This window comes from Lissotriton helveticus, chromosome 9 (assembly GCF_964261635.1).
Source record: "Lissotriton helveticus chromosome 9, aLisHel1.1, whole genome shotgun sequence".
Lineage (NCBI taxonomy): Eukaryota > Metazoa > Chordata > Amphibia > Caudata > Salamandridae > Lissotriton > Lissotriton helveticus.
This window is the reverse complement of record NC_136070.1, coordinates 1,080,453,922-1,080,469,515: the sequence shown is the minus strand read 5'-3', so window position 1 is coordinate 1,080,469,515 and position 15,594 is coordinate 1,080,453,922. Positions and strand designations below refer to the sequence as shown.

At 46.1% G+C, this 15,594-nt stretch overlaps 1 protein-coding gene across 1 annotated transcript in view; it reads right to left on the bottom strand.

The window, feature by feature from the left end:
• The window catches only part of LOC144783370 (TATA element modulatory factor-like), a 131,408-nt gene extending 117,216 nt beyond the window's left edge, over positions 1-14,192 (bottom strand). The window contains exon 1 of the mRNA XM_078662376.1: positions 13,519-14,192. Within this exon, the coding sequence (XP_078518502.1) occupies positions 13,519-13,660 (142 nt within the window). The 5' untranslated portion in view covers positions 13,661-14,192. The remainder of the gene's footprint in view (positions 1-13,518) is intronic.
• Positions 14,193-15,594: the final 1,402 nt, after the last annotated feature.

Below are 15,594 nucleotides of genomic sequence, written 5' to 3'. Positions count from 1 at the left end.
TGAGAGAACATATTTGAACTAGGTGTTGTTGAATGGTTGCACAGATTGATGCTGTGGTGGCGCTGAGTGATGTGATGGCGAACGAGTGATGCTGTGGCGTTCAGTGATGCTGTAGTAGCACATAGTGATGTTGTGGTGCCCCTGAGTGATGCGGTGGTGGTGCGGAGTGATGCTGTATGCTATGCTATGTTTTGTTTTGCTATCCTTTGTTTTGTTTTGCTAGGCTATGTTTTGCTATTCTATGCTTGGATTTGTTATGCTATGCTATGCTATGCTATGCTATGCTATGCTGTGCTGTGTTTTGTTATGCTATGCTATGTTTTATTATGATATGCTTTGTTTTGCCCTGTTTTGTTTGGTATGCTATGTTTTGCTATGCTATTATATGTTTGGCTATGCTGTTTTGTTGTGTTTTGTTAAGCTATGCTATGTTTTGATGTGTTTTGCTATATTTTGTTATGCTGTGTTGTTGTGTTTAGCTATCCTATGCTTTATTTTGTTATGCTATGCTATGTTTTGTTGTGTTTTGTTATGCTGTTTAGTTATGCTATGCTGTGTTATGCTATGCTATGTTTCGTTATGCTATGCTATGCTTTGCTATGCTATGCTATGTTTTGCTATGCTATGTTTTGCTATGCTATGTTTTGTTGAGCTATGCTATGTTTTGTTGTGTTTTATTATGCTATGCTTTGTTTTGCTATGCTATGTTTTGTTATGCTATGCTTTCTTATGCTGTGTTTTGTTATGCTAAGCTTTGTTTTGTTATGCTATGCTGTGTTTTGTTATGCTATGCTATGTTTTGTTTGTTTTGTTATGCTATGCTATGTTTTGTTATGCTACGTGTTGTTGTCCTGGCTGTTCGAATAAGCCTCCTGGACCTGCAACCGCCTGGATCCCCCATCAGGTGATTAGCCACGCTTTATAAATCCAGTGGTCGAAGTGTATTAGGAAAAGTATGGGAACTGGGATGCTGTGCGCCATAGTGGTGTGGTGAGTGAGCATGGGGGCAGGGTCAAAGGAATGGCTAAATTAAATTTCTCTAACTTTTTTTGGCCGTTCACCTTCAGGTAACTACATATAAAATAACGCACCACATATTAAGTTAAGCAGTGGACATTGCACCATTGCACTTTAAAAACACAATTGAATCCCGGTTGGAGCAGAGGAGAATAGTGACTTGTGTATATTTAGTGCCAAGAGGTTTCAGTCTGACAGAGAGCAATGTGACTATACAATTCATTATTTTAAACTTGAATTACACACAGAATAAAATAGGATGCTACAAAAAGTGCAAAATAAGAAAAAGTGCTTACAAAATATATATTTTGATAATACCCAGGCTGTACATAGTGCAAATGTTCACACACTTCACAGCTCAATGGGCTCTGAGCAGTCTTTACTTTTGCAGATTGACCAGTTGCGCAAACTTACATTTAGTTTCACGCAAGCAGGCACCCTGGCAAGACGACCTGTCTAGTTGTCTGCCTCTCCCTCAGTTTTACAGCAGAGGAGACTCCCTGCCTTTTATTGTAGCTGAAGCATTTTGCTCACGTAATTAACAATACCGGGCGGTTATCTTTTCACAACAATTACAGGGAACTGTTTTCCAGGAATTAGAAAACTGTGGGCATGTTGTTTCAAACGAGAAAAGGGCTTATCTGAAGTGAGTGGCATAGTAAAACACACACAAATTAAAAGAGGTTAAACAAGAATGACAAGGAAGAAAATTGTAAAGCAGCACCTCAATCACAGCACAAGCAGCAGAAGGACAGTAGTCAACTGAAGCAATCAGTATGTGGCCTATGCTCTAGCCTAAAGAAGTGAAGCCAGCACCTGATGGCCAATTAAAAGGCAGCAGATAAGAGCAACAACGAAGGCAATGAATGTTAACCAATAGGTTGTCTACAAGCCCCTTGTTGCATACAATAGTATATTTTGCAAGCGAGAGAACACGAGTTGTCGCAGGCGATACCTGAAAAGGAGGTTCAGGGAAATCAAATAGTCACCTAGTCTCACAAAAACAAGCAGGGAAGCTGGGTCATGTTTTCTAGTTGTGTATTTCAGCCACTAGCTGGATATCTTGTAATCCTGTTTTACATCAATGATGGACTGTCTCATTCTTGACACTTGAAGTTAGAGTGTGTGTGGCAGATAGAAGCCACATGAAAGCATGTTTCGAGGTGCAAGAGGACATCGCGCAGAGTGTAGCTTGAGCTTTCAGCGGAACATACATACTTTATGATTCCCCGTTATAGCTTGAATGCCAGTTTTATATGAACCTCCTCGTATGACTCCCTCTAAAAAACATCTAGCGGCGCCCCTGGCAGTCATCAGGTACTCGTTCAGCGAATCTCGTATAATAGAGCCAATGTAAAGTTCAGTTCCGACTATTAACTACGTATACTTGCACTTAGAAAATGCATTTCTAATAACTGCTGGCCTAAAATAATGGCATGACCAATTAAACAACCTACAGAGGAAAAGCGTTTCAAAGGGGCATGATGGCAATGGAGAACAGCAGCTAGTCACCCACCAAAGACGTCGATCGTTCATCCAGACAGAGTGCCTCCCTTGGAGGATGACTGGCAAATAACCGAGACAAAAGTTAATCTTGGAGTGCCGTAGCAAATGTACCCACATGTCACGCAGGTTGCAAGAGTTAAAAGCGTAGGGCTTACACTTATTTGACGCGACTGAACGTCCGAAAACCACCTCTCTTAAAATGAAGAGCGAACGTTTAGACTCTCACCTCTCTCTACAAGCTGCGATCCCAACTATCGGGCACTGTAGATGAAAAGTATCAGAAGGACCGCAATAGCAATTAAAGCCGTAAGAAGTCCGACTGAGGATTAAAGTAGGCCTGCTCCACACACATGCCGAAGATCACAGTTTGAGAGCAAGACCCGCTTCGCTGGTGAGCAGGCAGTTTGCAAAGAAAGGTTGGGAAACCCGCACAAGCCCATTTTGGAGACTCCATGCTGAGACAGCGAAGCGTTTATCGATCCCATCCGAACACCAGGAGTTACTAATTAACGTGCACTTCTTTGGGAGCAGAAACTCGCAACATGCAAACTACCGCTCAGACGCCGGGGAGCTTCGCGGAAGTCAGGCAGCCTTCGTTGGGACGTGGGCGGGGCCTGCAAAAGAAACAGGAAGGAACCGCCAGGAGAACGTCCGGAACCCTGCAGCTTGAATGCTGAAGTCCCTGGCCCAATCAGAGGGACCGGGCGAAGACTGAATGGCACCAGAGGCAACACAGGGCTCCCGAGTGCTGAGGAGAGCCCCGGGCAAGGACCGAGCCGGTAAGTGAGAGCTTGGAGGCTGTGTGAACAAAAGTTGCGTGCACTTGCTGGGGGAGGGGTGTGTGTGTGTGTGTGTGTGTGTGTGTGTGTGTGTGTGTGTGCGTGCGTGTGTGTGTGTCTGCGTGTGTCTGCGTGTGTCTGCGTGTGTCTGCGTGTGTGTGTTATCCGCTTCCTGGCAATGTAAGACAGGAGATGTGCACGGCGTGTGGGTGAATGTGCGCGCTCACATGGGAGAATCTCCTGCGCGTGCCCATCCCCTGTCTCACATTCCCAGGAAGTCAGTATCAATAGATGTCGGCTGGACGCAGTGCAGTCAGTAACAATAGATGTCGGCTGGACGCAGTGCTTCGCACTGCTAAAACCAGCTCGACCTAAAAAGCGGATCCAAGATTATGTATTGATGTGTGACAAAAAACACAGGCATTTAAACCAAACCTGTTTTGCCACAGGGAACAAGCGGAGGTTTGATAAAAGTTATGAAAAAAGGGCCATTACATTTACAAAACGGAATGCCTCTAGCAGACACATTTTGCATCACCTGCAGTTTCCTGGTTAGTTTTTCAGGGTGGCCTACGTACAGAGAATTACCACGGTACACTCACTAGCTCTTAAGGTTTTAAACAGCAGTAAATATAACTGACAGTGCCCACACTAGTTTGGAATACATTAGGCGACAGGACTCCTAACAAGCATTTGCAATGCAATAGGTCTCGCATTAATTAAGTTTGAGCTATTGGCATTGTAGGCCAAAAAAATGTTTATTTCTTTTTGGAGCAATGGTAACATGCTGCGCTTTAGATTAATATGTTTAAAAATAAAGTGCGCCATATTGCGATTGATACAATAGTTAATTTTGGATGCGTTAACAATTGATGTGTGCACTGATGGCTGGTGGTGTGTGAACCTGTAGAAATTGTGCACTGATGGCTGGTGGTGTATGTGCCTGGTGGAAGTGTGCACTGCCGGCTGGTAGTGTGTGTGCCTGGTGAAAGCGTGCAGTGGCGGCTGGCGGTGTGTGCCTGGTGAAAGCGTGCACTGACGGCTGGTGGTGTGTGCCTGGTGAAAGCGTGCAGTGACGGCTGGTGGTGTGTGTGTGTGCCTGGTGAAAGCGTGCAGTGACGGCTGGTGGTGTGTGTGTGTGCCTGGTGAAAGCGTGCAGTGACGGCTGGTGGTGTGTGTGCCTGGTGAAAGCGTGCACTGATGTCTGGTGGTGTGTGTCTGGTGGAAGCGTGCACTGATGGCTGGTGGTGTTTGTGCCCGGTTAAAGCTTGCACCGATGGCTGGTGGTGTTTGTGCCCGGTGAAAGCGTGCACTGACAACTGAAGGTGTCTGTGCCTGTTGAAAGTGTGGCTGTGTCTGTGGTTGTGTGTGTGTGGTTGTGTGTGTGTGTGGTGGTGTGTGTTTGTGGTTGTGTGTGTGTGGTGGTGTGTGTTTGTGGTGGTGTGTGTGTGTGTGTGTGGTGTGTGTGGTGTTGTGTGTGGTGTTGTGTGTGGTGTTGTGTGTGGTGTTGTGTGTGGTGTTGTGTGTGGTGTTGTGTGTGGTGTTGTGTGTGGTGTTGTGTGTGGTGTTGTGTGTGGTGTGTGTGTGGTGTGTGTGTGTGTGGTTGTGTGTGTGTGGTTGTGTGTGATTGTGTGCAATAGTGTGTGGTTGTGTGTGGTGTTGTGTGTGGTGTTGTGTGTGGTGTTGTGTGTGGTGTTGTGTGTGGTGTTGTGTGTGGTGTTGTGTGTGGTGTTGTGTGTGGTGTTGTGTGTGGTTGTGTGTGGTTGTGTGTGGTTGTGTGTGGTTGTGTGTGGTTGTGTGCAATAGTGTGTGGTTGTGTGTGGTTGTGTGTGGTGTTTGTGGTTGTGTGGGGTTGTGTGTGTGGTTGTGTGTGTGTTGTTTTGGTTGTATGTGTGTGTGGTTGTGTGTGTGCTTGTCGTTGTGTGTTTGTGGTTGTGTGTGTGTTTGTGGTTGTGTGTGTGTTTGTGGTTGTGTGTTTGTGGTTGTGTGTGTGTGTGCTTGTCGTTGTGTGTTTGTGGTTGTGTGTGTGCTTGTGTTTGTGTGTGGTTGTGTGTATGCTGGTGGTTGTGTGTGTGGTTGTGTGTGTGGTTGTGTGTGTGTGTGTGTGGTTGTGTGTGTGTGGTAGTGTGTGTGTGGTTGTGTGTGTGTGTGGTTGTGTGTGTGTGTGGTTGTGTTGTGTTTGTGTGTGTGTAGGTGTGTGTGGTTGTGTGTGTGGGTGTGTGTGATGTCAGCACTGGATGGCTGAGCGCGCTGTGGAACAGGAATCTGTTGGTTTGACAAAATTACAAGGAAAAACAAGCATTTGCAATGCAATAGGTCTCGCATTTGGAAAGTTTGAGCTATTGGTCTTGTAAATGACAATTTTTTTATTTATGTGTTGGTTTTGAAAATAGCTAAATTAATAGCTTTGTCATTTACAATGCCAATAGTTATAACTTTCGCAAATGTGACACCTATAGCATTTGTAATGCAACATGTTTTGTATTTACATGACTTAGATGTATTGATATTACAAATTACAATGGCTTAATTTTTTTAAATAATTAATTCTTAAATAAAAGTCATTGTAATTTATAATGGCAATAGCTTAAACTTTTGTAAATAACGTTTGTGAAGATTATGTTCAGTGTATTTTATTGTGACGAATATCCAGGAACAAAAGTGAAATATTAACATCTTTTTGTGACATTTGTAATAAAGCTTGAAACATTGAGAGAACATATTTGAACCAGTTGTTGTTGAATGGTTGTGCAGATTGATGCTGGGGTGGCGCTGAGTGATGCTGTGGTGGTGCTGAGTGGTGGTGCTGAGTGGTGGTGCTGAGTGGTGCTGCTGAGTGGTGCTGCTGAGTGGTGCTGCTGAGTGGTGCTGCTGAGTGGTGCTGCTGAGTGGTGCTGCTGAGTGGTGCGGAGTGGTGCTGTGGTGGTGCTGAGTGGTGCTGTGGTGGTGCTGTGGTGGTGCTGAGTGGTGCTGTGGTGGTGCTGAGTGGTGCTGTGGTGGTGCTGAGTGGTGCTGTGGTGGTGCTGAGTGGTGCTGTGGTGGTGCGAGTGATGCTGTGGTGGTGCCGAGTGATAATGTGGTGGTGCCGAGTGATAATGTGGTGGTGCTGAGTGATGCTGGGGTAGCGCTGAGTGATGATGCTGAGTGGTGCTGTGGAGGTGCTGAGTGATGCTGTGGTGGTGCTGAGTGATAATGTGGTGGTGCTGAGTGATAATGTGGTGGTGCTGAGTGATGCTGGGGTAGCGCTGAGTGATGATGTGGTGATGCAGAGTGATAATGTGGTGGTGCTGAGTGATAATGTGGTGGTGCTGAGTGATAATGTGGTGGTGCTGAGTGATAATGTGGTGATGCTGGGGTAGCACCGAGTGATGATGCCGAGTGGTGCTGTGGAGGTGCTGAGTGGTGCTGTGGAGGTGCTGAGTGATGCTGTGGTGGTGCTGAGTGATAATGTGGTGGCGCTGAGTGATAATGTGGTGGTGCTGAGTGATGCTGGGGTAGCGCTGAGTGATGATGTGGTGATGCAGAGGGTAGAAAGGCACATAAATATTGCAACACCAATTGCAACAAAAGTCTATAAATTGTAGGTAAAAAAAATTGTATTTATTTTTGTAGCAATGGTGGCATTCTGCACTTTAAATGAATATATTTAAAAGTAAAGTGCACCATACTGCGATTGCTGTGTGGATGCGTTAACAATTGAGGTGTGCACTGATGGCTAGTGGTGTGTGTGCCTGTAGAAATTGTGCACTGCCGGTTGGTGGTGTGTGTGCCTGATGGAAGCATGCACTGACGGCTGGTGGTGAGTGTGTGCCTAGTGAAAGCGTGCACTGACGGCTGGTGGTGTGTTTGTGCCTGGTGAAAGCGTGCACTGACGTCTGGTGGTGTGTGCCTGGTGGAAGCGTACACTGACGGATGGTGGTGTTTGATCCTGGTGAAAGAGTGCACTGACGTCTGGTGGTGTGTGCTGGTGAAAGAGTGCACTGACGTCTGGTGGTTACTGCTGGTGAAAGCGACTGATGCTATCTGTGCCTGGTGAAAGTGTGCACTGACTGTGTGGTTGTGTGTGTGTGGTTGTGTGTATGAGTGTGGTTAGGTGTGTGTGGTTGTGTGAGTGGTTGCGTGTGTGGTTGTGTATGTGTGTGGTTGTGTGGTTGTGTGTGTGTGGCTTTGTGTGTGTGGTTGTGTGTGTGTGTGGGTGTGTGTGTAGGGTTGTGTGTGTAGGGTTGTGTGTGTTGTGTGTGTGGGGGTTGTGTGTGTGTGGCTGTGTTTGTGTGTGGTTGTTGTGTGTGTGGTTGTTGTGTGTGTGTGGTTGTGTGTGTGTAGGTGAGTGTGTGGTTGTATGTGTGGTTGTGTGTGTGTGTGTGTGGTTGTATGTGTGGTTGTGTGTGTATGGTTGTATGTGTGGTTGTGTGTGTGGTTGTATGTGTGATTGTGGTTTTGTGTGTGGTTGTGTGTGTGTGTGTGTGTGGTTGTGGTTGTGTGTGGTTGTGGTTGTGTGTGGTTGTGGGTGTGTGTGTGTGGCTGTGGGTGTGGTATGGAGCAAGCAGCGCATGCGCTGCCTTAGGCTCGACCTGAAAAGGGGAGCTTACTCATCCACACAGGTTAGCTTAGAGAATGGCTCTGATTTTCTGATAATCAGACCAACTTGTAAAGCATATTATAATTATAGGTCCATGAGTAAAACCAACAAGACCTATTGGCTATGCCAATGCTTGTTTTAAATTGCTGGCCCTCCGGGAATGTTTGCAGAGGATGTCACAGACCCGTGCCTTTAGCCACAGTGTATTCTGCACATATGTCAATGCACCACTAAAAAGTGAAAGTTGTAGACTCGTGTAAGTCAGTGAATAAGTGTGAGTGACTAAACACACGTACAGTTTAAGAGCTCTTTAGCATCCTCGGAAGCTTCCATTGTGTAAGTGGGTCCCTCCCTCAGCACACTTAAGCTACAGGAGGTGCAGTCTTAACTCGGAAGAAGCCCTGATGTTATCATTCCCAGGAGTGGGGGGTCAGAGGAGTCTTTCTATGTGGTAACAAATGGCCAGGTTGGGGGCAGGCTCACAGCGTACGTCACTACCCCAAGGTACCAGCTGATGTTTATTGCACACTGCTTTGTGACAATTGAGACAAGCATTGGTCGCGCGAACAAGAGCGGCCGCGATATGTGGTGGGGGAGGGCATACTACATAAAAAGAATTAGAAGATAATGAATGTTATTGTCATGCTCTTTTTAGCTTAGTTTGTAGATTATTATATAATTAGGAATGATGTGGATGGTTACGTGATCTGCAGTCAAGTACTGACCGGCGAGAAAGTGGAGATCTGTGGTGGGGGGTGGGGGGGGGGGGAATTGAAGAGTGTATTTACACTGCCCGGCAAGAAGTAAACAAGCATCTCTCCGCATGATAGCGGCTGGAGGCACAATCCAGGCTCCAGAAGAGTTGTATCCAGTGGAGGTGAATACACATCAGTTCGCACGGCAAAACTGCAATTTCATGCTCCCGCTGGCAAGCGGAAGAGGCACCTCTTGCACCACCTCGGCCTAGAGGCTCCGGGACAACTTGGACAGACATTTTCAGTATTTGTTAACTTAAAATGCTATTTTTACAATTGAAATTGGCCACCTTTTGTGTGTGTGTGTGTGAAGTCGCAAACCGCGTGCTTTGCAGAACTGTCCATTTCATGAAAACTATCAGCTTTGTAAATGTGGGCAGTTAGCAAAATACTTTGTCAGGCGTGGAGAAGGCAGAACACTTGGCAGGGCCAAGTTTGGAAAATTCGTGGATGCAACTGTTGTGTTACAGATACTGTGGCAATGGCTAGGGGAGGGAGAGGTGAACGTTGAAACGTAATGAGCGCTTCCTCAATAAAAAGGCGAGACCTATTGGCTATGCCAATGCTTGTTTCCTGTTTATATTCTGCTCGTTTCACTGAGCTCGTGTATTCCAACTTGGTCGGTTTCTTGTATAACTTGGTGAACTGTGTGTACAGTTACATTTAAAGCCATTCCCCATCACTGCGATTTTAAGGTGTTTGCCGCGCTCGCTCATTAATGTAAAATCCCACGGTTGCCCTGAGCAACGGCTAACAAAGGCGGACAGCTCCATTCCACAGCGTGACGACGGCCCGCAAGACAAAGGCGTGACAATTAGGCTGCAGAATGAGTAATGGGGGCTGTGGGGTGAAACGGGGTAAATGCGTGAGAACTTTTGCGACAATGTGGAAGGAGTTTGTGGTTCCTGGTTGGCGTGCTGTAACTCTGTAGAGTATACGAATGCCCCGCGTGATTTAAAAATAACCCCTCATAATTTAGCCCTATATAAGCGCTCAGGAACATTGTGGACGGAAGAAGCAACGTCGTTAAGTGAAAGCATCCCCCTCACTACCACACACACACACATCCTCGTGAAGGGGGTAGGGCCGCTTACCGTTGCCACGGGATTTGTAAATAGAATCGAGGCCATGAATATTTATCAGGTACATTCCTCTATCTTCATTACATGTGACAATCATCCTTCCAAAGATTTGACACAAGAAATGTATAACTTGAACACCATTCAGCATGTTTTACCACTGAAGATTTCCAACTTTAGGCCAGTGATGATGAAAATGATGTTTAAGAGGCAAGCCGCCTGGGTCGGTGTGATTGTGGTTGGAAAGTGGCCACACTCCACAAACCACCACATTTGGCTTTCACACTGGCGATCCCAGTGATGAAGCAACCTCTAGCCACCAGTGACTGCAGGAGTGCGGTTGCCAAGATACTCTTACTCTGGAAATGTGGGTTTTCGGAAAAGCAGCATAGGCAGTTTAGAAGCATAGTCTAGGTGGAATTAGATGTGGCGTGTATAAGAGTTCTTCCTTCTTTTTAAGTGTGTCAAATTTGCACTTTTCTCCCGATTCTACCGCTTCAGCTCTATCATGAGAAATAAACCCTGTTTGAAGCGCTTTGCAGTGATATAGCACATTGTAAGTCTGAGGTTACTCGCTGCCCCCTTTATTTAGTGTGCTGGCTGGGGAGGGGGGGGGGGGAGGAGAAATGCGAGACACGGCCTGGCGGCTGTGAAAAGTGTGAAACAGAGGGCGGGGGAGGAGAAATGGGAGACACGGCCTGGCGGCCGTGAAGTGTGAAGCAGTGGGCGGGGGAGCGGAGCCCTTTGAAGTGAAGCTGTGAAAGAAGTGTGAAGCGCATTCACGAGACCACATGCACTTCTGGAAATCCACATTTTTTTCAGAGCTTAGTTCAGCTCCTAGTTTAGCCCCAATAGGAATGGAATAGGACAAGCCCTAAACAGCGGCGCCCAGTTAAATGTGAGGAATTCAATTACCTTGGCACTGAACTTGACACACACTCGCAACAACACGAGTGATCAAATTCAGAAACAGACAGAATCAGAAGTTATATGCCGTGTATGATCACAGAATCAAGTCAAGGACTAATGACTTGTGAAAGAGATCGCAAAAGGATAAACACTGCTCAACAATGGAGGAATGTAACAGCATGAGCCTACAGTCACCGGGTGGAGAAAACAAGGAAGCAGCGTCTGGGGACACCGTTGAAATCGGTGAATATGGGTAAAAACTAGCTTTGGAAAGGGATCGTCAAGCCAGAGCGAAGGGTAATTAAAGTAATTGACCGTTATGTACTGACATCAGCAGCGCGTAGCTCTGAAAGTGAACTATTCTATTTCGGGGCTCACAGTCTAAGCCGCCAGTACTTAAGGAGGAAATATAAATAAATAAAACTCAACCAGTGCCTTGGGAATAGTTCGAATTCCGCCTGTTACACGCAAGCATAGATACAAATGGACATGAACAAATGGTCAACTCTGAGCATAATGAATGCTTAGTCCAAAACGATCGTATTTAGGTTGAAAAAAAAGGTAAAACAAATTGTTTGCATAAGTGGTGAAAGTGAATAAAAGTGAATAGAAGTGATTAAAGTAATTTGAGAATAGCATGTAAGCACTATATACACTATTTAAAAAACAGTGAAGAGAACAAAGTGACCGATGGATCCCTAAATTCCCCAGGAAAAAGAGTTTACATACAAAGAATACCTGTACATCACAGGAACATGTTGAAAAGATTTGGAGCATGAATCTGGGCAAAAACGCGCCTTGAAAAGGTGTCAGCAAGTCAGAGCAAAGGGTAATTAAAGTAATTGACAGCAACTTACAGACAACAGCGGCGCGAAGCTGTGTAAGTGAACTATTCTATTTCAGGGCTCACAGCTTAAGCCGCAAGTATGTGAGGAGGAAATGTAAACAAATGGAAGTTGTCCACTGTTTTGGAAATAAATCGAATTTCAACTGTTACAAGCAAGTACAAATTTAAATTGACAGAAACACATGGTAAACTCCGAGCACAAGAAATGCTTAGCCCAAAACGATCGCACTAGTTTAAGAAAATGGAATAAAGAAACCGATTGCAAAAGTGGGAAGAGTGAACAGAAGTGAATAGGAGTGAGGAAAGCAATTTTTAAGAACGGCATGAAAGAATTACAAACACTCTCCAACAAACAACGACAAGCAAGAAGTGGGATAAGGGAGGAGGTGGCAAATGGTGAGCACTGTCGCGGCCGCTTTGATGTTCTCAGAGGATGCGCGGCTCACTGAGAACATCAACGCGGCCGTGAAAGTCCTCCCAAAAGCGGCAGGCTGACAAATGGTGCGCGCGCCCGGCGCACATGCACTGTGCCTGATCCGCCTGCAGACTTTGGGAGCATTTTTGAGAGCCCCTACTTAACTCTTGCATATCAATGCATGCGCATTGGCTCAGCGAGACCTAAAAAGCTGAATACTCAGACCCTCCTAATGGTGAGAATGCGCTGCTCCCCCTGTGCCGTGCATAAACTAAACATACCCATGGATGTATGCAGGTAGTGAAGTTTTTTGGCATGGGCGAACAGGGTCCAGGTCACCAATCTTTAAGGGGGCTCACGGAGCTCTCTGCTCTGTGCACAGCAAAGTCCGTCTACCATAACTCCTGCAATTTAAAGTTGTTCTAACCATTTTAACGTGTCACACTCACTGTATTGAATATACTTTCAGTCCTCTTTCCTTCCTGCCCATCTACCCTTCACCACCTGCTGCCATACACCAACCCCCTCCCCATCTCAACAAACAACATGCACCAGCCTTACAGAACTAAATGTGGACGAATCCGGTGATTTGGGGATGCTACAAGATGTTTGTAATCAGATCACTGCTTTCATTAAGCCAGTCAGGGACTCATCTGTGAAAAGTGACCTCCTGCTGCCTCCTTTTACACCAACAGCAGGGAAATGGCCAGCACTGGTGGTAACGTTCTGCATGTTCCAAGAAAAGTGTTGTTAGCTATAAGGACAACCACAGCTGTAAGGAGAGGGCTTTTGGCAGCTTCAACGCTGGATACCAGCCATCACGGGCATGCAGGGCCGGCTTTAGGGAGGTATAACTTATGGCTTAAAATGACAACCTCCAAAGAGCCTGGTTTATCCAGCAGTTTTCAGGCAACAATAAAATTGTCAAAATAACTCTGGTGATTAATGTTCCTGCTGGAGAGAGATCGGAGTTTTGTCTAGTGGGAGGTTTGACTCATTCTACCGTAGCACAGAAGGTTAATGTGCCTGCTGCAAAGAATGTGTACCATGCAGATTACAGAACTGAGTGGGAGTGAACTACGTAGCACTATAAAAAAAAATGAAATGCATGTCAGAGATATGGCTAAAAATGAGGGGCACTGATGGAGGGTGGTAGTAAAGGAATCAGTGGAGAAGGAGGTCATTGGTGGGGGTGGGCAAAAAAATACTGTTGCACCAGGCACCACGCGCGCTAAAGGATGCCATAGATGCAGAGCTTCCATTTAAGCTGGGTTATACAGTATGCAAAAGGTGGTTACAAAATACCTCAGTGCTCTTGAAAATGAAAAAACAAAGAACATGCATACATGCCAGCATCAACATTTTTATAATCTGTCCATCTTTGTCACGGTGAAGATGTACTTATTATATTACTCATGTATTTCTTACCCAACAACTTTTCGATAATGGTCAAATAAGTACAACCTCTGTAACATGGAAGGCAGCAGCTGCCAAGACCCAAAAAAACTACCAGTTGACCAGTTGGCAATGGCTTCTCAAGCTCACACTGGCTAAGCCCAGAAGCAAAGTATTATAATATTGTTCAGTCATAACCACCACGCGCCGACTAAGAGAGCCAGAGGCTTCAAATACCTTGCTCAAAGGTGGGGAGGATTGTGTCCCCCCAAGCATGCTCGTCCTCCTGGATGTCCAGAACTCTGTCGATTGACTTCTGGGCCTGGGAAAGGGCCTGTTTAGCGAAGCTGGACAAGTGAGAGGCGTTGAACCAACTCATGTCCCCGGCAGACAGGTACTTCGCCAGTGCTGGCAGCGGGTGAGGGGCCTTGGGAGCAAGGCCTTCCTAGGAATACTGCTCCTTTCCTCCCGACTTCACTGCAGCCTACGCTGCCCGATCTCCTACCCTCACTCTACCTGCTTCTATCTCGGACCAACCCTCTTCTTTCCTGCTCAGACTTTGTGATCCTGGCCCTGCACCTCTACTTGGCTCTCTCAGATCCGACAATATAACACATCCTAGAATTATACTCTGCCAGTATATCTTCCTCTTACCACCTTATTAACATCAGTGTGCCACAAATCTACCACAAGTTCACGGATCCTTCTCTTCCTCCTAATATCGTCCTCTCCAGGCCTTCGCCCACGCCCACCCAAACCCCTGTCCGCCGTTTCCCCTACGCCTGATGTCGCTAGGGCCCCATGAAGGTGGGAGCTCCTTGGCACAGGCACCCTGGGTCCCCGGCTCAGGTGGGAACAGCCTATAGCTGTCACTGATCGGCTTCCGTAACTTCCTCCTTCCACGTAGCAGTAAACAAACGACGCTCATGACGTCACACGTTACGCTAGGCGGTTCCCGTATTCAAGAGAGTAATAGAAAGAAGACAAAGCAGCGCTTCATCCTTTTCCGCTCGTACGGAGTGCTTGAGGGGGGGCTTTCAGTTATGTACGTCAATCGAGACAACTTGGAGATAAACTTAACACACCTATCATAACTTTCTCCTCTATCAATTAACCCTTCCTCTCCGGTCGCTTAACCTTCAAAGCACCCCGTTCCGTTTACGCTAAACATAGTGTCTAGTTTTCAGTATGCCTATGGGTGACATTTTCATGTCTGTTTTTTTAGTGTGCCGATGTGTGCCAATTGTCACATCATGGCACACTTTAAGTGACACTGTCACGAGTGAAAGAAGCAGTTATGATCGTGTAATTTGGCAGTGATCACATATTGTCCCTTCTGTGCATAGCAATAACCTGGAATCTGCTTTAAAACTCATGCAACACCTATGTCTGCAGTGCTCATGCAGGGTTTTTAAGTAGGTCATCTTCGAATCATTGTGGCTCCATAACAAATTTATTCTCATTGCTGTCGTCTTATAGTGGGAAAAGTAATACGTGGGCGGAAGTCGACAAGGAGATTGGGACAGCTAGTGAACATCAGAATTTACTGGGACGGTGAGCATAAGCAGTATAGAACTTGAGGAGGTAGCATTTGTTTACATGTGAGACTGAGGAAACAGCTGTATTGCAGATGTTGTAACACAAAAGTCTTAGTATTTGAGCAAGGTGGTGGCTCAGTGGACTAATGCATCCACTGCAGGGGCCTGTGTTTGACCTCATGGTCACAGGTTCAAATTCCGGCGGGTCCGGCTGAGTGCCATTCATCCATTTGAGGTTGATAAAATGAGTACCATTGAGTTGGGTAACAATATACATCTGTTATTTCAGCGCTAAGATGCCCTGTTGCTGGGGTGAACGTGTGTTACAAATACACCTGTTATGTTATAACTAGGTCTGTATTGTTTTTTCATTATGATGGTATTCAATTTGGGGAACCTGTAAGCAGGGCTTTGAGTGGGATGAAAAAACGGGGGGTCTCTCAAAGGGGCGTGGCCGATGTAATTAAGGGTGTGGCTTAAAAGCACCTAAGCTGTGAATCTATGCTTAGCTTAGTGTGCCGTCCGACTGGTATTTTGCTACTTCTGTCATAGTGCGCGCACCAGGTGCAAGTTGCAGACCTTCGCCTCCCAAATAACCATCATATCTCTGCGACGTAGCTGTTTAATCAAGGAAAACATCATTAGCGAATGAAGTGGAAGTCATAAAATTCGAAACATAAACACAAGGAAAACAATTAAGACCAGGGCTCGAGTCGGGGTACCACGCGGGTGGACGGCGTCCCCCCACTTATTTTACCGGGAGCTCGATAACTAT